At 46.4% G+C, this 27,255-nt stretch overlaps 1 protein-coding gene across 1 annotated transcript in view; it reads right to left on the reverse strand.

Annotated features, from left to right (window-relative positions):
- Cdh26 (cadherin 26) overlaps positions 1–26,611 on the reverse strand; it is a 37,177-nt gene extending 10,566 nt beyond the window's left edge. The window contains 11 exon segments of the mRNA XM_035446558.1: positions 1,466–1,596; positions 2,111–2,326; positions 3,990–4,235; positions 6,823–6,965; positions 9,665–9,933; positions 11,208–11,393; positions 12,802–12,930; positions 13,475–13,641; positions 15,678–15,825; positions 22,861–23,022; positions 26,363–26,611. Coding sequence (XP_035302449.1) covers positions 1,466–1,596; positions 2,111–2,326; positions 3,990–4,235; positions 6,823–6,965; positions 9,665–9,933; positions 11,208–11,393; positions 12,802–12,930; positions 13,475–13,641; positions 15,678–15,825; positions 22,861–23,022; positions 26,363–26,611 — 2,046 coding nt within the window.
- Positions 26,612–27,255: the final 644 nt, after the last annotated feature.

The following is a 27,255-nucleotide window of genomic DNA, read 5'->3' on the forward strand; positions in this document are numbered from 1 at the left end:
AGACCCTGGGGTAGAACACTTGTTTCTCAGCTGCTATTTGGGGCAGCTTATGGAATCTAGCAGGAGAAAGACATAGCAGGTGGAGGTGGGTCACTGGGGTGGACCTTTGAGGGTCATAGCATGACTCTGGGTTTTGGCCTGGGCTCTGTTACCACAAGAGAAGTCATTGCTGTATGCCCCAGCCACCATGGACCCACTCATTCCAGCCACCATGAGTTCCTCACTGTGATAGGTTAAATCTCCTGAACCATGGGTCAAGAAGAACAAGAAACTAAACAAGCAAACAGCAGCCTGTCTTAAGTTTTTTCTGCTGAGAGTTTAGGGTCAGCAAAGAGAAAGTAACACAAGGCATGTTCAACGACCAAAAAAGACAGGATTTCCTTTTGACAGTTTTGCTGTTTCTTAATCAGCTACTCCTAGTTCTTAGTGAAGACAGACAGGAGAGTTCATGATACCATCATCTCCTTGCCCATGGGACCCAGCCCAAAGTAGCTACAGGGACAAAAGGCTCCATTACAGCAGCATCAGGTGGGACATCCAACTGTCACTGGTCCTGACTCTGTGCAAGTTGTGTTGTGTTGGGAGCTTTCTTAGGTCCTGTCCCCCAATCCAGTACCTGGGGAGCGGACACTTCAGACAACAGATGGGAATGTGAGCTTGAATAGTGCATGGCTGGCTCAAATACACCAACTTAGCACAATGTAAGGACAGAAAGAGAGTCGAGTCTTGTCCCTGCAAAACCAGAGAGATCTCTTCTTGCCCTCTGTGGAGGATGGTGCAGTGGTTCTGTACAGGATGACTGACCAGTGGCAGAGAAGCCAGCTCAGATTTCACCAGGGAGAAAAGCAATGCCACCCAGAAAACCTCCACCTGGCAGAATTGCTTTCACCTGAGCTTGGTTTCTCAAGCCAGTCCTGGGGACACTGGGCCAGATAATTCTGTGTTGGATGATAGTTGGCTACAGCTCTGGTCTCAGCTCCCTAGAGGCTCATAGCATCTTCTAATTGCAACCATCCAAAGTACCTCCAGTCATTGCCAAGTGTCCCCTCAGGGACAAACTGAGAAGGTTGAGAACCACTGATAGAAAACACAAATGCATCCGGCTATGATATGCAATTTTTGAGGAAATGCTTTCCTGTGTCACTCAAACACAAATTAAGAGCAAAGAAATGAGGGCCTGAGAGATGGCTTTGCAGTTAAGACCACTGGCTGCTCTTCCAGAGGATCCAAGTTCAGTTCCCAGCATCCCTATGGCAGCCCAAAACCATCACAGCTCATTACTCCAGTTCCAGGGTATCCAGGGCTCTTTTCTGGTCTCTGCAGTGAGTGCACATACCTGGAGCATAGACATACATGCAGGCACTGGCATATACACACACGAAATACGTTAATCTATGAACGTGTGCTCTATGGATTTGTGCTGTTGATGTCGCTGCCATGCAACACACTGCTCCACAGTCCCTACCTGGGCTGAAAGGGCTTTGCTTTCCTCATTGTACACAATCAGTGTCTGGTGGCCATTTTCACTTGGGATGGAGCCTCTGAGCCTCTTGGGTCCAAATGCAAAGTGGCACCGCAGCAGGCAAAGCAGAGCAGCTGTGAGAACACAGAAAGGACTGAACAAGCTCGCCCCTGTCAGAGACTCCAGGAGACCAGGTTCCATTCACTTCCACCCCACTGCCACCTGACAGGGTCAGGCTCCATCTAAATCATCTCAGGAGCTGAGCAGCATGCGGGGCTCAGGTAGATGGCAACACTCTTTGCTGAATTCACTGCTTGATATTAACTGGCCAGGAATAGTCTGTTGTTTCTTGGAATAACTAGTGCCCTTATTAACCTCAGCCAAGCCCAGGAACCTAGACACCTAGACACCTGTGCACCGCTGTAACCATGGTTACTACAAACATATGCTCGCCCTTGGACTGTGTTCCTCTGTGGATTCCATTGTTTACATAATTGCCTGCCGATGGAAACTGAATTTCTGGCAATTAGGTGTGTCTGGCAACCTTTGACCTGAACAAACCCAGAGCTCATCCTCCTCCCACCCATGCAGAGACTGTCCCCTTGCCCCTTGGTCAATAAGCGGGGCTGAGCTCCCGGAAGCACTAACCTGCCAGAACCGCAAGCGCTGCACAAACAGGGGACAGGGCCCACCACAGGAGCCGCACGTCTGAGCGATTCTCACACTCAGATCCACTGGGACAGGAGCAGACCCTCACGTGGACCGTCTGCTTCTGGGTGAGGCCCTGTCTGTCTGCTATGAATAATGGCACCAAGTAATCCCCAGGAGGGAGGCTCCTCAGCATTAGGAGCTCAGCAGAGCGGCCTCCTGCAAAGGCAGAAAGACATGAGTAGACTCATCCGTCCCGTGTGTATCTCCTCATCCCTCATAGCTGAGTCTCTGCATGGAAATGGGAAAGATAGAAAATCAGAAAGCAAAGAGCACGTAGGAAAGAAAAGAGGTCCTTTGTCCCAGGATCTGGGTAACCTTTTCTATCGGATACCATTGATAAAGCCAAAGTGCCTACAGAGAGGACCACATGTGTCTTCCTAAAGACAGCCCAAATGAGGGTGGCAGATTAGCTGTGCTAACTTAGGGCCCAAATGATTCACTACCTTGAGGTTTTAGCACTCCCCTCATTCCTAAACATAAACAACTCCCTCATAAACCTACTTTACAACTTCATTGACAGAAGGAAAACCTGTAACCCTTAGACCTTACTGTAAATTATACTATCTGAACAAGAACCTACACCCACAGGATCCTGTCTACACACAGACCCAGGCTATCCCCACAGATCCTGCCTACACCTACAGGACCCTGCCAATACCCATGGGTTGTGACTTGGACCACAGGATCCTGTCTACACCCACAGGATCTGGCCTTGAGAAACCCACACCCACACTTGGGTGTGTCTTAGACTTGCCAAGAGCCTATTGCTCTCAAAATTTTAATAAAGTCCAGCTCTCCTTCACTCAGACTCATCCTGAAAGTCTTTCCTGTGGCAAAGCCAGGAATCCTGAGTCAAGGTCCCTAGGGGAGAAGGAACTTTTCTCCCTAACAACGTGGATCCATGCCTCAATCATATCTACCCCATATTAGCCACCACATGCTTGCCACTGGCAAAAGGAGCCATCGGCAACATTAGAGGGAAAGTCCCAAGATTAGTTTCACTTCTGATAGCAACTGCAAGTTCACATCCCATCATGACCATGCCCAGGGTTGACAACAGCAGTGGAGACATGTCTTCCAGGCATTTTTGCCCACTGGCATCAGGGACCTAGTAGAAACTTTATAGTCCTTGGTCCCAGCAATGGGATAAAGAGTAGTCTGTCTATGGTGATGAAGGAACCTCCAGACCCTTACTGAGATTCCTATCCCCACTGCATGTGGTCTTGGGGACAGGCAGGCTATGCAAGAGATGGAGGATTGACTGAGGGTGGGGTTATATCAGGTACAACTGCCTCTCGGTTGCCTGGAGACACCTGATGAGCGGCAGCCTTCGACTCCCCCATGCTCCTGTAAAATTCCTCAGTTTTCGAAGCTGAACTGGGATGGAGTCCTCTCTTTGGTTTTCAGTCTCTCTACCCAGAGTAAACACATGGCTTTACATCATCCCAGAAAAGCCATATGGTGACATGCTCTAGATTCTCATGCACACTATTAGAGCCGTGACTGCTATTCACTACATGGACAAGGGCGTAGATGAAAACTGGGGGACAGAAGAGCACAGAGCAGACAGTCATCTTCTTCCATGGTGTCAGGAAATCCACAAGTGACAACATGCATGCAATACTCCATCTAAGCAAGCCCACCCCAGTCCTCATGCCCAGAGTCCTTTCTGGGACTTGGTAAGTAAGCCTGGCTGGCCTCCCACACAACACACTCTGGTCTTTAGGTTCTCCAAGGGTCTCCTGAGACTGTGTGACCCAGTGTCCCCACCCTAAATCATTGTTACAGTCTGGGTTAGCCCCCAACTCATACAAACCTTCACCTTGCTTTGTCCTCAGCATCCAAGTATCTTCTACATCTCTCTGGGCAGAGTCCAAATCAAAAGTAAAGGGGTCAGAGTAGGGGTGCAGGTCTGAGTCCTCAGCCTCTAAGAGCAGGGGCTTGTCCCTGGCAGACTCGCAGACCTCCAAGTATCTTGAATGGGATTGGAGAGATGGAGCATTGTCATTGACATCAGATAGGTAAAGCACCAGGGTCCCTGTGCCAGTCAGTGGCGGGAGGCCTTGGAATAAAAAGAGTCCCGGGAATGACAGAGTAGGTTAAAATACTAAAGTGAGAGAATGAAAATGCACTTACAAAATTGGCAGTGTCAACAGCTCCTGCACTAGACGGCTTCATGACAATTGCTAGCTCTCTGGAGGGGGAGGCAATTTTCAGTCAGGGTGTGGCCCCTGGTTGGTTGACCACCCTCTGGTGGACATGCATACAGACAGACAGACAGACAGACACACACACACACACACACACACACACACACACACACACACACACGAGTATGTGGGCAGCACCAACTATTCCCAATGGGTTTTAGATAAGAAGAGAACACAAAGCCAGGTGTGTGGGGGAGGGGTGCCAATTGAGAGGGAGCGATGCAGGCGGGTAAACATGATCAAAACACATTACATGGAATTCTCACAGAACTGAGAAAACTGTGACTAAATGAATAATTTAAGTCAATCAAACAGACAAAGCCCAGCAGGGTTTTCAGTGGAAGAAACCACCTCCCTCCAGCCTTTTACCCAGCTTGGAGGCTCAATGCCAACAAAGGCAGACTGAGCTCATCTTCCCTGCTTCTGCCTGTCCTGGGGGGGGTAGCACACCTGTGTTTCACCCTCCTTCCTCTGCCTCTCTCTATATTTGAATTGCAAAATTGGAGTGCTAACAGGACACAGGAGGTTGGACTGGACCCTGATTTGCAAAGAAGCTGCTGTAGCCAGTCTCTGCCCTACAAATCCTTCACAGAAGCCAAAGGAGGCCCAAGTTTCCCCAGGAGCAGGAAAGCAGGGTCCTCCCACCCATCACCTCATCACAGCTCCTAAGACTTAACCTGTGAAGATGGGGTGCTCTTTTTGTAAGACAGACTGCTTTACTCTCCCTCCCACTTCCCAAGCCTGGACTTGGATCAAGCTGAGGTAGTGGAGCCTTCCAGACCTGGTCCATCCATTGAGAGAGCCCTCCTTGTGCACATAGGCCTGGCAAATGACCGTGCTCAGGGCTGCCAAGACAAATCCACTCACTGAAACAGCCGGCCATTTCTCTTTCAAGACCAGGAACCACCCAGGCCTGTGCTCAAGCTGCGTCTTGTCTATATGAAAAGGCAAGGCAGACCAGGAAAAGCATTTGATTCCTTGCCATCGTGAGCATTTATAGATGAGGTAGAGTGTAGACGCTCTCCATGTCCTGTCAGCCATGTTACATGTTAAGGAGGTGTTGGGGGACATAGTGCCTATAAAAGGGCAGCATGTGGGATCCCCAGGGAAGATGGGTCAGTTCTGACCTGGTGGGGATGTTGCCTGTGATGGTGGACTATACAGGTTAAGCTGGGTAAAGGGTACTAGGATGCTAAAGCCGCACGTGAATCTGCCAGCAGGTTTGGGCGTCACTGAGGGTGGATCTTCCCTCATGGTCAGTCAGCAGCTGCTAAAATCAGGTACTGAAACTCTGGTCTCTGACCCCAGGCGGATACATGGCAATCAATCAGAACTGTCTGAAAGATTATGACTATCTGGTAATAACCTACTACAAACAATAGTACAAATCTGGTAAAGAACAAAGACCCACCAATCACCGGGGAGGGAAAGTGTCTATTTAGACATTTTAGGGATAGTATGAAGCCCACTTAAAAGCGAAAGTTAGTGGGTGGCCTCTCTGATCACTGGCCATTCTCCTCACCCCGTAAGTATGTGTTTCTCCTCAATGGGCCCTAGGGCCACTGTCCACTCTCATCCCGTGAGGTCCCCCACTTTTCTCTATCAGACACTCATCTCTACACTTCCACATATGATCTCTGAATTATTCTGGTGGAAACCACAAGGACTGGGGAGCACAAGGGAGGGCAGAATGGGATGATGGCAACAAATTTGTCATTATTTAAAAATCATCTTTCCAAATTAAAAATAAATCATGACAATCACGAAACCATCCACAACAGAATCGTGACACCCTGGAGTTCAGGTTGGGCCGCTTCTCTTCCCTGGACACGAGCTAGGACCTTGCTTCACTGACATTCTAGCAGAAGATCCTGAAAATGGGTTGGACAGGCCCGTAGCACTTGGCACCTGGGTTTTCATCCACAGACTTCTTCAGGTGCAATTGTTAATGTTACTGGAAGTGTTCCCACAACGCAGCTTTAGATTTTGATGCGTTTAACTTCAGCCTTGTGGGAATTTGGAGAAATGTGCTAAGACATGTTTTTAAAACCACTAGTCCTAGTTTATGACAATCACATTCCAGTCAGTCACATTTGCTGGAGCTTATGAGCAATTCCAGGTACAGGAAACTGCTAAATATTTATCACACATCGTTGGGCTTGACAAAGAGATACTGCGTTATCTTATGAACAGATGAAAACGGTGGGCCTGATGGCGGCTTCCTCGCTGGTTTAATTGTCTCTGCTGAGTGAATACTGCCCCTCTTTCAGAGGTATTGCTCCCTAGTTTACCATTTCAGACGTTATTATCAAAAATAATCTCCAGCATCAAGGCAAAGTGAAAACAAGGTTTACTTTATAATTTCCTCAGCAATGCTAAAAATGGCCTCCCAAGGGAGGAGCCAGCCCTGTTAGTTCCCAGCTTTGCCTTGGTACTCACCATTGTCAACTGCATGGACAGTGACTGTGTAAAAGCTGTCATTCACATGAGGGGACTCTCGGTCTATTTGCCTCTTGGTGGTGACAACTCCTGATCTTTCATCCACGATCATCCAATCTGCTGGATCATGAACCAGTTTGTATCTTGTAGAAGGAACACAGACACATTTATTTTGTTTGTTTTTAAATTGGAAAGCCTTACAAAAGACAAATCATGACCATGGTGGTGTATGGTGGTCCATGCCACTTAGGATGTGGAGTCAGGGGGTAAGTTCAAGACCATCTTTAACTACATAGAGGGTTCAAGATCTTGCTTCAAAAATATTTTTAATGACAAATCAAAATACAAATAGAACTTCTGTGGCGGGTTGAACACAAATGGCCTCCATAGGTTCCAAGCTTTGAATACTTGGTCACCAAGGAGTGGCACTATTTGAAAAGATTAGGAGGTGTGGCCTTGTTGGAGCAAGTATGTCACTGGGAGTGAATGTTGAGGTTTCAGAAACCCAAGACAGGTCCAGGGCTTCTCTGTCTTCCTGCTGCCTATGGATCTAGATGTAGAACTCTCAACTATTTGACCAGCACCATGTCTGCCTGCATGCTGCCATGTTTCCTGCCATCATGACAATGGACTAGCTTCTCAAACAGTAAGCAAGCCACAATTAAATGCTTTCTTTTTCAAGAGTTTCCATGGTAATATGGTAAGAGTGCCTCTTCAGAGCAACAGAGCACTGACTTAAACAACTACAGTTCCCTTCACAAGAAATTTGGGAATTCAAAGACAATTGAAATCCAAGTGCTCACCCAAGTGCTCATAAGCTTAAAGAAGGCTCTGGGGCATCAGTAAAGACTGCTCCACGGTGTCAGGTCCAGGGTCATTGGAGTAAGTTCCCTCTTCCTGGTTGGCCTGAACAGAACTTTGTCTGCCTTGGGGAAAGACTTGGTGCAGGAACAGAGCGAGTCTATAGGTATTGGATGGTTGCTTCCTGTTCAGCACAGTGTGTCACAGAAGCTTGGGTCTTTCTCTTGGCATGTCAGCCTGAGAGTTATCTTTCTACCCCTCATTTGTAAACCTGGAGCTATTTTAAGAGGTGAGCAGAGCCAGGCGTTGGTGGCACACACCTTTAATCCCAGCACTGAGGAAGCAGAGGCAGGCGGATCTCTGTGAGTTCGAGGCCAGCCTGGTCTACAAAGCTATACAGAGAAACCCTGTCTCAGAAAACAAAAACAAACAAACAAACAAAAAAGAGGTGAGCAGAATATTCCAGGATTCCTGAGAGTGGCTGGCATCAGACGGTATCCATTAGAACCTTGCCATGTTACCAACCACTATGCCTCTGGAGGGACCACAGTATGGGATTCCTGTACTCAAGCCAGCAGCACAAAGCTCAGGCAAAGAAAGGGCCAAAGAAGGGTAGCTTCCCCATGGGCTTTGTCTTCCTCATCTGGGAAAATGCTCTCAACAGGGTCCACCTTGACCCCTCTTTGATAGTCAGTCATAGCTTTTAAAGAGACTGTTTTCTCATGTACAACTTTAACAATTAGGGAAGGTTCTAGAAGTTTTTGTGGTTCTATAATGCCTACAAGCCAGGGGAAGAAACTCAACAGTTCATTCATAGATCATCTGAGGCCAAAAGAGCCCTCAAGGCAAATTTGGGCATGAAAACTAATTTCAACTGATGTAAATTAGACAGAACAAATCAAAACTAACTCTACTCTGTCACTGAAGACATACAACCATCACCTTGATCAAGCAGTGTCTGAGGCTACACTAGGATTCCATCACTGGAGTGGTCAAGACATAGGGACCAGAGGTGAGTGGTGGTTGCTGGGGGGGGGGGGGTCTGGGGAAGGGAAGTGAGGAAGTGGACTGGAAAACAGGTTGAGGGAAGGGGCTTGGTGATGTGTTGGGAGCCAAATCTCAGGGCTTAGCATGAGATCCTAGGCCACATAATTATATATTAATCTTTACATAGCAGCTCCTTAGAACCTCAGCTCAAGAAAAGAAAAACTTGACCCAGTCCTCCACCCACAGGCTCAGTCACCTAGGCAACCCTTCCTGGACCTCTTACTCATGAACTCTTTACCCTGCCAAACATCCTCTCTGTGGCTTCCTAATATCCTGCCTACACTAACACGTGGCTCACAAACAACCCACTCTACCCCTCCCCATATCCTGCTCTGCCGACTATATAAGCTAGCCTGAGAAAAGTAAAGTTTGCCACTTGATCAGAATCCTGTCTTGTGGTCGTTCTTTCTGTGTCTCTTGTCCCCATTCCCTCTCCCTGACTCTCTTGCCTCAGGTTGACGTCCTGCTGGTCAGGACAGTGATGGGATCTGGGGAAGTGGGAAGAGAGTCTGGGGAGGGACCTGGGGAGTTGGCTTTACTGGGTACAGAGTTCCTTCTGGATAAAGCATGTTCTGGGTGGTGTATGAATGTATCCAGTGCCTGAACTCTTAAAGTGGTAACACATATGTACCACCACATAGAATTGACTATTAAGTATTCCATTTAAAATAACAAATATTGTTAAAAGTGTTTATCCAGAAGCAAGAGAGCTACAACATCTGGCAAAGAAAAACATAGAAACATGTAACACATCATTTTTGTACAAAAAAAAAAAAAAAGACTATGAAAGGTCAAAGGGAGTAAGTGGGGTAAGCGGGGGTACTCCAGGAGGGTAGGTACTTCAGGATGAGGGTGCAAGTTCGATTAACCTAGCCAATTCACCAAGTAGCTTCTTACATTTTTACTCCTGAGACTGAATCAGTCTCAGCCACATTCTCTAACAGACGGTGGCCAACCTTGTAGCCAGCCCTTCTGCCTGCTCTTCTGTGCCCACCTTATCTGGCTAGCGACCCTGTCTGGGTCTGTAGCATTGAAAGCTCCCAGCCGGATGCCGGGCCTGGCTCCATCCTCCTCACTGACGATGAAGCTCCTGGGGTGAAAGGCTGGTGGGTCATTGGTGTCCACCACGTGAATGCTCACAGTGGCACTGGCCATCGCCTTTGTGGATGGCTGTGGCTGGCCTTCCTCACAAGAGAAGAGTTGCTCCTGATTCTCCACGACAATGATGAGGCTGTGGGCTGCTTGAGTTTCATAATCCAAAGGCTGTCGAGGTAAGGAGGGTTGATCAGCGCCCTCTGCTCCCCTGCTGGAGGAGGCTTAGCAGAGTCATCAAAAACCCAGCAGAGGAGGGAGGTGATCAAAAGCCTATCTTTGGCTCCCTTTCAAATCACTCATGGGGTTCACTCTCTTCCACCTCCTCTGACTCACAGAGCCGCCCTCCATCAGAAGGTGATAAAAAATGCAACAAAACCCAGAACTCATGAAACATTCAAATGTTAACCATGCCACAGGAAAAAAATCAGAGGAACTTAGAGAAATATAGATACTAATGATCATAGCTACTCGGGTACAAAGTGGCCAGGGACTTGGAAGGACTGAGAACCCAAAAGGTTGGCAAACTCAGTGGTAGGTGACTGTGCAGCATGCTGTCAGATATTTGCTATTCACAGTGTAGACTGTGGCCCCTCAATATTTCCTGGAGCTTGTCCAACTGACAGGGAGAATCTCGACTCCACCCAGACACCAGCTGGTCCTCTGTGAGGAAGGAACTGGCGATTCTCAGGTCTGCTTGAAGGCAGCTGCTTGCCTCTGTCAGAGCCCACTGTTCTCAGCTATGTGACTTTACATAAAGATCTCTTTGGCCTTTGGTTTCCTCACCCATAAATTATGGCCACAATAATCTCCTCCAGGGCCAGCTTCCTCATGATCACACTCATTACAACCCACACGAATGTCCCAATATTTACACTTCAAAGTTTTATATGTTTTTAAACCAGGTAGAATAAACAAGAACTTTTTAATTAGAGAAACATTCTGAAGGAAGAGTGAATGTTGCCCACCTAGCCATGCGTTTGCCTAGCCTGCACAAAGCCCTGGGTTTGATCCCCAGCACCACATAAAGCAAGCTCGGTGGTGCATGCCCATAATCCCGACACTCTAGAGTTAGAAACAAGATCAGAAGTTCAAGGCCAGTCTCTAATACTTGAGACCCTGTCCCCCCAAATAAATATTTTTTAAGTTCACTTTTTATCACATCAGAAAAAAAATAAAAAAAACTCCAGCCCTATGTGAATGTGGTAAATTTTGCCTGCAACAACAGAAAAAAAATCAAAGAATAAGGTTTGATTATTATGGCTTTTTCAGGAGGAGCCCTCGGCCTCTACACAAAGGGGTCAGAGGGTCCTGCCTTCTCCTAAGGGTGGCACAGGACACTCAGCACACAGTGAGTGTTCAGCAGGCACTAGCCAGCCCTTGAGTCATCACGGCTGTCCCTCGACAGGGACCACAGCATCCACACCACCTGGCCCTGACTTTACCTTGATAACATTTAATACTCCTTGGTTGGTCTCAGGGTCAGTCATGATGTCAAAATGCTCCTCCTCATTGCCACCCAATATGTGGAACTGTGTTCTCCAAGCTGCTGTAAATGGTGAATCTTGGTCTTGAACAGGAAGATACAACACTCCCCATTCGACTTGACCTTCAGAAATCTGAATCCTGTACTGGAAGAAATCATCATCACTGTCACATCACAGACACACCGTGGAGAAGAGGGGCAGGGAGAGAAGAAAGGGCTGGGCCCTCATCCAGACACCCTTGACCTTCAAGCATCTGAATTCCTTCAGGCGTATTAGAAAAACCTTTAAGTCAGGAGCTTGGTTCCTCCTATACCTGGCATTCCCTGAGACTGTGTCTAAAGCTGGGCAATTTTAAAGCATTCTTCCAATCCAACTCAGTGCATTGTTTTGCTGAGAATTTTTAAGATGCAATACACACCCAGCCCACGTGCCTTAATTATCCTAGCTTTTCCACAGTGGGGAGATATTTACTTGGGTCAAGTAAATACCAGCACACATAGTTGAACCAGCTCATTTTCCAGTAGTTTCATAGACAGCCTCTAAGCCAGCCCAGCCAGACAGCAAGGGATTCTTTTCCAGACTTACTTTTGAGTGCATAGATTTTTTCCTAAACCAGGGAAGGATTCTCACACAAGGTTTCACTGTGACATTATTTTGCCATTTGTATAAACTTTTGAATGAGGTGCTTTCATCTAAAAACATTCTATATTGGTTTATGTAATTAAAAAATTTAAATGGCAACAAAGTTAATTGGTTGAATCATTAATGCAACATTACTATGCCCTGGCAAAACAATTAATAATAATAATAATAATAATAATAATAATAATAATAATAATAAATGATAATAATGAGCTGACACTAGAATGCACGGCAAGGGTCTGACAATGGAACGTGAGTGTTGGGGAGGAGATTAGGTAGAAACTAGAATAAATAGATTCATTAACTAGAACACCACAAGAAGATGAAAGAACAAAAAGTCTCACAGTAACCAGGAGGGATGCAGGGGTCATCAAAGAAAATTCCTCTCAGAATCAATTTGTGTGTGCACAAAGATACCTGTGCCAAAGTCTCCCCACCACCACCACCATCGCACCACCACTACCAAGATAACTTGAAAGTGTCAGGTCTAGCCTTCTATCTGTGTTGCAAAGATGGAACACAAGCTGTTAGGATGACAGCATGCTCCTTTGCCCACTGAGCCATCTTGATGGCTCCAACCTTGCTTTTGGAGACAGGTTTTCCTCTGAGATCTAGGACTCACAAATTAGGCAAGGATGGCTGCCAATGGACCCCATGAATCTTCCTGCCTGTCCTCAATGGATACCACTATGATCAGAGTTTTATATGAGTATGGGTCTTCACACATGGGGAGCAAGTGTTGAATAGATTGGCCTATCTCTCTAGGCCCAGGTGGACTTCCTAGTTCCAGTCTAGGTCACCTTGGAGAATTGTGTGTATCTTACTCATGACCCAATAGAAAGAAATACCTAAGACTGGGACTTGGGGACCATCTGTAGAAGGCCTACAATTTAGGCAGCCTATGCCTTACATGGTTTTCCATAAATGTGGGCATGTGGTTGTTGCCTTCTTCCACACTGATGTGAATGATGGCTGTGGATGACAGGGATGGCTCTCCACAATCTGTGGCTCTGATTACCAGAGTAAACCAAGGAGCAGTCTATGTGGAAAGGAGAAGGAATGTTAAGCCCACAAACATAGGAGAGGGAAACATTAACAAAGATATTTCCTTCTAGCAATTTCCAGAGCAATCTTAACCACAAAAAACTTCCAACTGCAAATGTAGACCTCAATCTGGGGCTCAAGCGTAAGCAACATTCTGTGTGTGCATATGCGCGTGCGCGCGCGCACACACACACGCGCACACACACACACACACACACACACACACACACACACACACACACACACACACGGGTGCTGTTCTGCTGTTCTTCAGGCATTATCCACCTTCATTTTTGATTCAATGTCTCTCATGGAGCCCGGAGCTCACCAATTTGGCTATACTGGCTGGCCAGGAAGCCCCAGTGATGTGCCTTTCTCTGCCACTGTAGCATTGGGACAATAGACACCCTGCCACAGCACTCAGGTAACATGGGTGCTGGGGCTGGAACCAAGGTGCTCCTGCTAGTGCAGTAAGCTCTTTGCTGACAGAATTAAGCTCACCGGCCCTGGTGCTTTTAAAATAATAAAATCTACATAACCTCATAATTTAAGCATCCCGAGAGTCGTACTTCCCCACTGATGAGATCAATTCGAAAGCCACTTTCTCTCAGTAATGGTGTTTGAGAAACGAGGAAATAAAGGACTTGAGAATTTGGAGTGTTTTCTTGATCCAAATCGACCGTTAACAACTGAAAAATAGGTTGACCTAGAAAGAAGTTTTTAAGAATGTTATTGCTGGCTGAAGGTAGTTTGCTAAAGTAGAATGAGGGAAGAGTCTTCACAAACGGCATCAGGACACACAACAGAATGAATGGGATGTTTGAATGAGAAATCAGCTTACAGACGCACTACATAAAATAAAGTTGGAAGTTTAACTAAGGGTAAACTTCAAAGAGCTTCCTAGCTATGACTGCTGTTGCAGAAGAGTTTGGGGGGCACAACAGATTCATGAAGTTTTTAAATGTATAAAAAACATAAACAAAATTTGAAAGTGGATAATAGACTGAGTTAATACATTTGAAATGTACGTGGCAAGTATGTGCTCTTCACATGGAAGGAGCAAGTTGTGATCAGGAAGAAAACAACAAACACATTAACAGAAAATGGACAGAACAAAGAAGCAAACCATTGATTAAAAAGAAAACAAAAGCCTGAGAGATGTATGAAAATGTTCAGCCATAGTAGGAAAGACATGCAGACAACACTTGGCACGCTCTTGCACACCGCTGTCCAATGCGTACTTGACCCTCGTCAATCTCACGGCCCTTTTGAAGCAGCCAGTCTTCTCCCCTGAGCTTATACATCATGAGTGATGCCTGGCAGCAGTGTAAGTTAGCTCAGGTATGTTCCTCAAACAGTTTACAAAAATGCTTTTTAAAGGGCATTGACAAAACACTCAACAATTGGAGACCAAGGAAGATATCTCAGGGCTTATCCACAGAAGACCTAGTGTACAAGATGTGCAGGGAAGTGTTGTAGGTTAAGTATTTATATTATGGCTACACATCTGTATGATGAGAGCATGCTTGCCACAGACCAACTGTGGAGGTCCAAGGACAGACAGCTCTGTGGAGTCCGTTTTCTTCTTCGACCTCTGAGTTCTGGGGATAGATCTTGGAGTATAGGCTTTAGCATCACCTTTACCGGCTGAGCCATCACACTGATCCAACACAGCTTTCAAAAAGAGGAAACACACACATAAAAAAAGAAATACCCCTATTCCCTGTGGTGGGATGCCTCACCCAGCCTTGATGTAAGAGGGAGAAGCTTGGTCCTGCCTCCAGTGGGAGGTCTTACCCCTTCTGAATGGAGACCGAGGAGGAGTGGGTGAGGGGGGGGGGGGAGGCGGGGGGGGGGGCTGGGAGGGAAGGAGAGGAGGGAAGGAAAAATGTGATTGGTATGTAAAATTAATTAATTAAAAATATAAAAGTTAAAAACAAAACTTTATTTTCCCTCAGTTTGCTAGAAAGTTGTTCTGGCATTTCTGTTACTTGTTCTGGCTTATTATCTTTGTAAAAATCAATGGTCTGAATCCTCCATAAATGATTTAAAAAAGAAAGAAAGTAATTACCCAGTGCCTATAAATGTTTAAGTACTGATACATGTATATTTTCTGCTATGATAAAAAGTATATATGTAAATGTGTATTTACACTCCTATATAAAACCTGACAATGCGTGAACACAAACAAAACAAATTGTGTGTAAACATGCATATAAAACGCTAAGGAAAAAATACTAAAATTTCACAAACTTCTGAAAATGCTTTCTATTTCCACAGCTTTAGTTCTTGGAAATTTCCAAAGACTATTTTAAAATATTAAACACTGCTTTTATTATAAAAATAGATTCTCCTTCTAGGAAAATCATGTAGAGATTTAGTTTCTGAAACCCAGAGGCCAGATGTCATCTTCCTGCCATCCTGCAGAGGAGACCCTTGCAGAGCCCCAGTGAGCCTCCCACGGGTCCCTCTCTGTCTCTGTAGGTGTGGCTTTGTTGTTAGGCTACATTTACACACCAGCTCTTCCACACAGCACAATGTCCACATCCTTCCACTGCCAACACAAAACACAGCTGACAGAGAGCAAAGCCTCCAATGATTCTGGGCCTTCCAACTTTTATGTGAGCAATGAAGTCTCCCTGAGTTACCTGGATCAAAGTCCTCATGGCTATCAAAGCAGGAAGCGGGGAGCCATACAGAGCAAGACAGGAGTATTCACTCAGTAGAACACACCCAACAGACCTGAAGCTTGGCTCTCTTTCACAGTGATGTTAAATTCCTTCTCAGCAAACTGGGGTGCGTGGTCATTCACATCTCTGATTCTAATGTTGAAAATGAGGGATTCGTCCACAACTTCTCCCGTGGATCGATCCACAGCATCAAAGTAAACCTGGGAAGAAGAGAACTCTGTAAACAGTGTGGGTGCTTACACCTGAGGGCACTGATCAAAGAGCCTATTAATGCAAAGATGTGTGGTACAGTCCCAAGGAATTGCTTAAGCACCATGTACCATGTTGCCCCAGGGACTGAGCACTGGCTCTGGCAGAGCGGCTATGCCCAGATTAGGGTGAAACACTTCAGTTGCTATCAAGGCATTTGGGTAGACCCAAGCAAGATGCAGGTAAGCTGTTGCTACAGCTTATCAGTGTTGACTTGAGAAAGGAAGACACAGTGGCTATTACTGGGCCTTTAGAATAGTAGCCAGGTTCTGGGCGTTGGTGGTGCACGCCTTTAATCACAGCACTTGGGAGGCAGAGGCAGGCGGATCTCTGTGAGTTCGAGGCCAGCCTGGTCTCTAGAGGTAGTTCCAGGACAGCCTCCAAAGCTACACAGAGAAACCCTGTATTGAAGAAGAAGAAGAAGAAGAAGAAGAAGAAGAAGAAGAAGAAGAAGAAGAAGAAGAAGAAGAAGAAGAAGAAGAAGAAGAAGAGCCAGGATAGGCTTTGGAGACAGGGATGCCCAGGGGAACCAACACAGTCATTGTTGATATGTCAGGTTAATAGAAGGTCACTGTCCTCACTGATGTAGTGAAGAGGAATGACCACACCTCTCCAGCATGTCCAGGAGCCCTCCCTTCCTGGAGGCATCAAACTAGTAAGCTAAGCTTGTATGTTGAGAACATTTGGGAAAACTAAACTAATTAACCCAGATAGAAAGGAGGAAATGACAAAGATCAGAGTAGATTATCGATGGAGTGGAAAACGCCAAACAGCTGTCATGGAACTAGACAGTGGCTCTTTAAATGGTTGATTAAATGAACAATGCTCTAGAAAAGCTGATGTGGGTTTGGGGCACAGAAAGAGGACGAGGGCGAAAGAGGGCATCAAGACCAGAAGTGAAAGGTGAGACATTGCCAACGATCTTATATTTCTAAGAGAGACACGTGCCCTTTCTCCCCTAAGTTGCTTCTTGTCAGGGTATTTTGTCACTGCACCAGAAATGAAACTAGAACACACACACACACACACACACACACACACACACACACACACACACTCACACACATACGCACGCACACGCACACACATACGCACACACACGCACATGAATGCCTTCACACATGTGCACATGCATGTGCATGCACATATACACACAAGTAAAACACACATGTGCACATAATTTTTCTTTATAAAGAACCTGTCTAAAAGGACTATAAATAAGCTATAGGAGTGTAGCTCCATAACTGCTTGGAAACAGCAAACTTGTGGTGATAATAAGAAGCTTGTGGTTCTCAATAAGGGAGGGGTGACCAGGTGGAGGACACGGGATTTTAAAGCAGGGAAACAACTCTCTAGGAGGCTGTGGTGGGGGCACCGTTATCAAGCCATGTAATGCAAAACATCAGGAGTACACCTGAGCAGAGACTAGGCAAGCGATGGACTTTGGTTGTACTAATGTAAAACCTGGTTCACATAAGGAGAGAAATGTATGCACCACCCCGGGCAAGAGGCTGACAGGGGGTACTTCTCACACCACTTGCTGTTCTGTTCTTTCACAAATCTGAAACTGTTACAAAAGACACAGCTCACTAATTACAGGATGTTCCCAATTACAATTTTAAAGCAGGGCAATGATGACCACATAACTTAAAATATGCCATTAATTATGAAATTAAAAAGTTGGATAATGATAAATATATTTCTAGCTATTGATCTGCTGCATGCTGCAAGACCTGCAAGTTTATTTTGAAGTGAGTGTAGCCTGCTTGACTGCTGTGTCTCCCTTGCTCTAGGATGCAAGGGTCTGATCTGATGAAGGCTGGCAGGCCTGCAGAGAGCCTGCAGGAAGTCAGTTGCAGCTAGAGGAATACAATGCCCATGAGCTGCAGTGTGGGGGTGCTCTCAAGCACAGGGGCACTCCGCAACAGGACCTTGGTTGCAGGCACAGGATCCTGCTAGAGGTATCAAGAAAAATGGGTTCCTTAAGGAAGAATGGGGAGTGCATGGGCAGATGAACCCCTTGCACCCTGGCAAGGCTAGGGTGCACCTTGCTTCCTCGGTACCGAGAGTGATTGGATACTTAACCCCTGGAAGAGGTAGAGGAACCTATACCACAGCTAGACAGGCAGAGCCTGAAGCACGGTCTAGTCTTTCATTTCTCACCCGGCATCTCAGAGACAGCGTGATGCTTCTCAGTCTCCTTCCGGTCAGCTTCTGCGCCCTCCCCTCCCCCCCCCCCAGGAAGGCTGATGGATGCTGCAAGGCTCCTACTCCTGAGCTGCTCCGCTTCAGGGACTCTAGCATACATTTTTAAAGTTTTCACAAGCAAATTGGCTCTCTCCCACACTGTTGCTCCCTCTTCCTCCATAATTCATTGCGGTGCTGGCAGCTCTGCTCCTTAATCACCCTGACTCCTAGCTCTCAAACGGGGCCAACCGTAATCCTCCCACTTAAATAAGAACCATGTGTTTGTTTTCTGTTTATTATTTCATATTCCATTTATTATCCTAAAAGCTACATCTGAGGCCTTTAGTTCTGACAGATGCCCGAGGAGCGTGAGTGCTGTTTATTCATTGGCAAGATGTTAAGAAATTCCAGGGGACTCAGTCACAGCGCAGAAAGGAAATACTGCCGGTGCTTTCTGTACTTGGAATGGTTTTCAGCCTTTTGTTATAGCCCGGAGATTTACACCCTTGGATAAACAAACCATGCAGCACTTGCATGATGGACCACCATATGGCCATTTGTAATCACACACACAGGGGCTGTAGCCTCACACCCAAAGCAGCAGAAGGAAGCATCTGAGATGTCAGAGGCCCAGTGGGAAATCAGTTACATGCATGACTTAGAAGTGGGTCAGAGTGACGGTGCAGGGATGGCCAAATACACCAGGATTTGAAAGAATGTAAAGGGATGGGCTGGACGGGCACTTGTGTCCTGTGAAACAAGTGAGATTTGAAATAGAGAAGGCTAAAAAAAAATACATTCTTCTCTTTATGAATCTATCACACACCACATTGCAGTTCTTGCCAGATTTTTACAGATGTTCGTTTTATAACATTAACAAGCTAGTCCGACCCTTCATACCCCAAAACCCAAATTCTACATGCTTTGTCTGATTTTAGAGAACCCCACCCCCCACCAAGTTGTATCGGGAATAGCATGCTTCTGGAGTTTCTCTCTGCAGCCTCCATGTGTTTGCTTGGTTTGTAGTGGTGTGTCCTGTCTTTCCAGTATCTCAGAAGCGATAACCAGTGTTTGTGCAGAGAAGCAGCTGGTTAGAGTCAAACGTGCCAGGTGACACTTGGCTTACACCACTTCCCACCCTGCTGATCTCCATCTGATATGCTTCTGCCCTGGGAGGGTGACATTCTCACCACCACAGTGGAATTTGTCCTCATGCTCTGGAGGCTAGGATTGCAATGCAGTATACCCGGGGGACCTCTGGAGACTGCTCAGGGTTCTCTGCATGTGGTTTCTGGCTACTGTAAGTCTGAGGATCCCTGGTCTTACCAATGTCCATGTCCCTCTCTGCCTCTGTCTCCTTGTCCAGATATCCCTCCTCCTATTAGGACATTGGACAGTCCTGGTCCAGTGTAACCTCGCCTTAACTCCATGGTCTAATGAGAACACATTCGTGGCTGCCATGGATTGAGATTCAAGCCCATCTTTTTTGCTAGGTGTGATTAGTGATTAGACTCCTAGACCCTGGAAAGAAGAGTTGATTTCACCAGTCTGGTACCTCACCTGTCATCCAATGTACTTATCTGAGACACCAGTACACAAAGATCCCTGCTCTTAAGTCTGGAGAGATGGTCATGAGGGCAGCCAGGCTCTCTCACCTCTTAGAACATATATTCTGGTGGGAGAGATGGACTTTAAAACCAAATACAAGTGCCCAAATTCCAGAAAATTCTGACATTAAAGAGAAAGTGAATTGGAGTCATGGAATAGAGGGTGATGGATGGGTGGTGCCAGCTCAGAATTCCCACCCTGTATTTTCCCTTGTGGAAGCTGATAGTCAAATGAGAGGGCCAGGTGGCCTGATTTCTAGTAGCATTTGCATATTTACATAAATATTTAAATAAATCTATATAAAGGACCATTATAGGGAACTGGAGAGATGGCTTGGCTAGTAAAATATCTACCATGCAAAAAGAGTTGGGATTCCCAGGACCCATGAAAACACCAACATTAGTAGCATTCATCTGTACCCTAGCCCTGAGGATGTGGCGACAAGTAGGCCCTCCTAGCTGGCTGGGCAGCCAGCCTAGAAAATAGGTGAATTTGGGTTCAGTGAGAGACCCTGTCTCAAAAATAAGGTGGAGAGTAATAGAGTAAAACATGAAACCTCCACATGCACAGGAACACTCACGGAAACACACACACACACACACACACACACACACTCACACACATGCACACACACTCACACTCACAACACACGCTCACACACACACACACACACACACACTCAAGTCAATATAAAAAGACAAATGTGATTTTTTGGTGTCATGGTGCAACAGGCCCCAGACCTCTGTAAAACTGACACCATGATGGAAGTACCATTCAGGCCTTGGGATCCAGGGCACAGGTGGCACCAACTGCCAAAGCATAACAAAGACCTAATTAATCCATCAGAGACCATAGTTCTGGGGAAAGCCCCTGAATGTACTAACCTTGCTTTTTGGCTTCTGTAGTTCTGCTTCTGGCTAACTGTTCTTGCTAACTGAGGTGTGCCAACCTAGGATATGATTATTGTGCTCTAAAAGCCCATCCTGAAGGCTCTGGGCTGCACTTGGGTCCCAAATACCCAGTTTAGTCACCAGCTGGCTAATAAGGACTTTCTATTGGCTTGAACCTGTGTCCAGGTGGTCTGCTCTAGTGGCTACCTCAGACACCACCCCCCTCCACACACACACACACACACACACACACACACACACACACACACATCCAGTGAGATGCATGTCCCTTTGGAAGAGTGTCTAACATGTTACAGCTTTTTGTTCTAAATGCCTGGGAACTATCTATGACTTACACAGTATGTTAGTCGGGGTCAAATACCATGACCAAAAAGCAAGTTGGGGAAAAGGGTTTATTTAGCTTTCACTTCCAGATCGTAGTCACTGGAGGAAGTCAGGACAGGAGATTACATAAGGCTGGATCCTGGAGGCAGAAGCCTATAACACAGGGGTGCTGATGGAGGGTGCTGCTTTATTGGCTTGCTCTCCATGGCTTGCTCAGCCTGCTTTCTTACAGAACCCAGGACCACCAGCCCGTGGTTGGCACCACCCACTATAGGCTGGGCCGGCCCCCATTGGTCACTACTTGAGCAAATGTTTTACAGCTGGATCTCATGGAGTCATTTCCTCAGCGGTGTGTCCTTTCTCTCTGATGACTCTAGCTTGTGTCAAGTTGACACACAAAACCATTCAGTTCAACCCAAAATTCAGTCCAACCCAAAATTTAAAAAAGCTCCTAGGGATGGGGCTGTTAACGGCTTACGGGTACCAAACATACTGTCAAGCCCGAGTTGTGTCAAACACATACAACAAACAACAACCACACTGGAACTAAACATGTGGTTCGATCTTGCTGAAGCTCCTCTCTACAGTGCACCAGGACCATGCCCCTTAGCACAGCAGCCCAGAACAGAAGGGCCAGCATCACTTCAGGGCTCCTTAGAGATACAGACTGTCTGGTCCTGTCCAAATGAATGAGCAGTCTGTACATGTGTGTTCATGAATATGTAAACATGTGTGCACCTGTTCGTGGAAACCAGAGGCCTACATCAAGTGTCTGCCTCAATTTCTCCACAGCATTTTTTCTGAAAGTGTCTCTCATACACTGGAGCTCACTAGTTTTTGCTCTACTGACCGGCCAGCCCTAGGGATCCATCCTCCTGTCTCTGCATCCCCAGCTCTGATGCCATGGTACACACAGCTTTCAGAGTTTTACACAGGTTCTGGGACTCAAACTTGGGGCTTCATGTCTGGACAGCAAGCACTTTGCACACTGAGACACTGCCCCACCCCGGAATCTGCATTTTCCCAAGATCCTCCGGTGGTTGGTTTGTTTATGAAGAACTGAGAAGCTCCTTCAACATCTCTCTCATACTTTACCCTTTTTAATGACATCATAAATCCTGCAGACAGGGAAGCTAGAGAAGACAAAGACCACGCGGCTAGAGAAGAACCACAGATTCAACTTTGCCTCCTGAGGAGCTTGGTTTGAGGAGCATTCCTGTGCCTTTAAAAATGAGTCAGAGCCTTCTGATGACTTTAAGACTTATATTTTGTTGTGTTTGTAAGTATTTTGAGGCTTCTGAGGGAATGCATTATAAATTACTTTTCTCAGATAGTAAACATCGCACTCCCACCCTGAAGGGGTTAACTGACAGCCAAGGTCTGTTCCCACAATCTACAGGAACAAAGGATGACAACCTGTGTAGCCAGGGGAGGCTGGAACATGAGATGCCAACCACTGTGACTTGAGGCTCTTTTCTTTGTAATTCTCATTCCTGGTTTGGAACCTGAATTTCAACCTCAACAAAGGCATTGAAGTGATAAAGTCCCTGAGCACACACAGACCTGGTCAGCAAACCATCCTGTAGAAGCTACTTGGCAACCCCTGGTTCTGTGTTTAGCTGCTCTCCACACTCCAAATGCTAGCCGCCAGAAACCAAATCACAGCATTCTACAGACACTCTGTGACTCCATCCCCCAAGTGACTTCCCGTCTCTTGGTCCTGTTGGGACATTGGCCTGAAAGCTTGTCAATAGTACCCCATCCCCATTGCACCACACTCCAACGGTGACTCCAAAGTTAGCTGTGCCCCACACATACCTCCAAAACCTGCCACACCAGATAATGCACCAATTTCCCAGATCCCAACAGAGTTAGCCAACAAGTGCTTACCAAGTTCAATGTCTTACAAGAGCTTTGCACTAAACACAAGCTTAGAATATATCCCCTTGTAGATACCATAAAAGACGGCGTTGCTTCTCGATCGACAGGTCGGTGGACATACACTTTTCCACTCTGGTGGTCTTCTATAGAGAATAAACCGATCTCTGGGAATTCATCCACGCCAGGTCCTCTGATCAAGTACATCAGTGACACATTATTTGACATATTATTGAACAGCTGGAAAGTAGGGGAGGACAGAAAAAAAAATTACAGGAACCTGCTAACAAACATGGTGATCCTCAAAAATCAAGGCTAAGAAGCAAGGCCTCTTTCAGGAGTCTAAGCAAGCCATCACACTTCTGAGGGGTTGTGCTAAGGAAGCAGAGGGCTCAGCATAGATGACATTGGGGTGGGGGCTGGAGAGGAGCACCATGTTCTTCCGGAAAACAAGCGTTTGCTTCCCAGTTCCCTTATAGCTTAAAACTACCTGTGATTCTAGCTCTGAGACACCCCTGGCTTCTGTCTGCATTCATGCACAAACCTACACAAGGACATGTAGATACATGTCACTACAAATAATAAAAATGCAGTCTGGGACTGGAGAGCTGGCTCAGTGGTTAAGAGTGCTTACTTATCTGTCCTTGCAGAAGACCAGAGTTTGGTTCCCGGCATCCATTTCAGGAGTCTCACAACCCCTTATAAGTCCAGTTCCAGGGAGATTCTGTTCCTCTGGCATCCACAGACACCTACACGCATATGCATGGGTGCACATGAGCACACACACCACACACACACACATGCACACACCACATACACATACACACACACCACACACATACATACACACACACACATACATACACACACACACCACACACAAACACACACACATGCACACACCACACACACACACACACACACACACATACACCACACACACATACACACACATACCACACATACATACACACACACACAATCACACACACACCACACACATACACACACACATGCACACACCACACACACACACACACCACACACACATACACACACATACCACACATACATACACACACACCACACACACATACACACACACATACACACACACCACAAAACATACACACACACCACATATACATACACACACAGCACACACATACACACACATACCACACATACATACACACACACACACACACACACACCACACACATACACACACATGCACACACCACACGCACACACCACACACACATACACACACATACCACACATACATACACACACACCACACACACATACACACACATACACACACACCACAAAACATACACACACACACCACATATACATACACACACAGCACACACATACACACACACCACACACACAAACACACACACATACACACATACACACACACATACACACACTACACACACATACACATACACACACCACACTCATACACACACACCACACAACATACACACACATACATACATCACATACACATACACACCACACACACACACACACACACACACACACACACACACACACACTTAGAAGAAAAAAGTCTTTTTAAAAATGAAGATGTGAGCCAGGCGTTGGTGGTGCACGCCTTTAATCCCAGCACTCGGGAGGCAGAGGCAGGCGGATCTCTTTGAGTTTGAGATCAGCCTAGTCTACAGAGTGAGTGCCAGGACAGGCTCCAGAGCCACAGAGAAACCCTGCCTTGAAAAGCAAACAACAACAACAACAACAAAATATGTGGGCTGCACCTTGGACTGGACTAGAGAACCTGGAAATTGCACGGATGTTTATGGGATTAGAAAACCCCCCACACCGGAATGCCCATCCCATTGCCTCGGACATTCTTCTTCCTTCAAGAAGGTTAAGGATGTGTCCTGCCAGGACAGTCTGGCAGCCACACCCTTCAATAAGAAAGGCAAGTCCCAGAAGGGAACTCGAGCTGTGATCTTGGTCCTTTAATAAATCCACTCTCACATTGTAAGGGTTTGGGAGGATCGGAAGGGACAGGTATTCTGGAGTCTCAGAATACTGAGGGTTACACAGCTCAGAATGAAAAGTATCCTGGAGCTTGGGAACCAAGGAATACAGTAAGCACAGCAGCTTACAGCCCTGCTTCAGGGAAGGTTTCCCCAGTGTATCAGCTCTGCTCCTTCAGGAAAGGGTTTCCCCAGCAAAGTTGTTACAGTACAGCTCTGCTCCTGGGAGAGTGGAGAGCCGGGTGTAACAACTCTGCTCTGCCAGAGGAAGGTTTCCCTGGTGAAAGTGTTACAGCCCTGATCTGCTCCACCACAAAAGAAGGTCTCACCCAAAGTCATTCAGGAAATTTATTGGGAGGGAAGAATCCAGGAGAGTGGCTGCCCTCTGCCAGGGTGTCAGAGGACAGCCAGGCAGTCTGAACAGCCACAAGCTGAACAGACACAGGGTTTATATAGGGATTCTTAAGGGGCAGAGTTTTTCCAGGGTGGGGATTGGTCAGATTTCAATCCTTAAGCTTAGGATGGCTAGATCTCCTGCTCAGGGATTGGTCAGTTTTCTGCACAGGCTTAGGGTCAGATTTGGCTCTGGTTTCAGGACCAAAGTGTGTTTCTTTGGCACTGGTTTTAGGGTCATGGTGCATTTCTTTGGTTCTGTTTGCAGGGCCAAAGTGTGTTTCTTTAGCTGGCACCTTTTCCTTACACATATTCCTAAGTCTGCACCAACATGTCTGGAAGAACACATACCAATTTGTTAATGGCTTTCTCTTGAGAGGAAGAGAATGGAAGCTCACATTTAACTTTTCACAAAGAGACGCTATGAAGAGCTGAATCTTACTCTTTTCAAAATAAATTACTACATAATCATCATTTGTGAGTCTGTGTGAGTGTGTGTGTGTGTGAGTGTGTGTGTGTGTGTGTGAGTGTGTTGTGTGTGTGAAAGTGTGTGTGTGTGTGTTGTGTGTGTGAAAGAGTGTGTGTGTGTGTGTGTGTGTGTGTGTGTGTGTGTGTGTGTGTGCATGTACATGCTAGTGGAGATCAGAGGACAACTACCAGGAAATAGTTCTCTCTTCTACCTGAGTCCTGGGGATCAAACTCAGGTTGTCAGGCTTGGCAGCAAGCATCTTCTCTCCCAGTGATGGAATTTTACAGGTGTATACCACCATACCCTATAGCAATGCAGGTCTTTAAATAAGCTCTCCCTACATCAAGAATGAAATAAAAAATAAATGTCTGCATGGGACCAGTGAAGCAGACCTGCATGTTAGAGTTACTATCACACAGTCACAGGGAGAAGCCACCAGCCCAAAGGTACAAACTCAGATGGTCCCCAGCAATCAGGCATCAGAGTCCCAGCCAGTGTCCTGCCTGCTTGTCCTCATTGCTTGACTGTGAGTCGGGCCCTTTCTAATGTGGGTGGTGTGGTCCTGGGTTCTTTCCCTAAAGAGATAATCAATAAATGCCTTTCCCTAAAGAGATAATCAATAAATGCCAGCAGGAATCCTTTCACTCCTCCCTCCAGAAGGGACGCGCTGGTCATAGAAGTACAAGTATGTTCTTACCTCCCCAACTAGTTTGGGAAAGGGCCCTGGGTCTTCCTCTTCCAGTTCTAGGGTGGTGAGAACCCATCTTCTCTTGGATCTCCGTAGAGGCTGGTGGCTCTGTCCCTGCAGGGCACAGAATGACAATTTCATGGTGGTCAGGCCAGCAGCCTGGATCCGTGGTATCTGAGCTTCATAGCAGGGCACTGAGCTGACTCGGTGTGAGTGTTCTGTCTCTTGAAGCCACAGCAGCCAGCTGAGCTTGGGCATTGCAAGTGTCTGTCCTCTTAATGGCTGCTGTCATTCCTAAGAGGGAGGCCCGGGTACCTACTGATTTCACAAGGTCTGTGAGATAGCCTTAGGAGTTATACAGGCATGGCATTAAAGATCATTAACTACCAGGGATGCATGTGTGACCATCAACAATAAGCAAATAACATAATGAAGAGAGAGTCATCCCCTTCATTGTCTCTCAGTTTTCCTGAAATCATTGACAAGCAAATTTCCATTTGGTGCTAACAGGGTTTTAATGTTAATATCTACTAGTCTCCCTTTAAACACACACACACACACACACACACACACACACAGACACTCACACACACACACACACAGACACTCACACACACACACACACAGACACACACACACAGACACACACACACACACGCGCACACACACACAGACACGGACAATATACACACACAATGGATACATACACACACATATACACACACACATACACACACATGAACACAGACAGGCATACAGACACAGTCAGACACCACACACACACAGACACTCACACACACACAGACACTCACACACACACAGACACACACACACTCACACACACACAGACACTCACTCACACACAGACACACACACATGCACACACACAGACACGGACAATA

The sequence above is a fragment of the Cricetulus griseus genome, chromosome 6 (genome assembly GCF_003668045.3).
Source record: "Cricetulus griseus strain 17A/GY chromosome 6, alternate assembly CriGri-PICRH-1.0, whole genome shotgun sequence".
Lineage (NCBI taxonomy): Eukaryota > Metazoa > Chordata > Mammalia > Rodentia > Cricetidae > Cricetulus > Cricetulus griseus.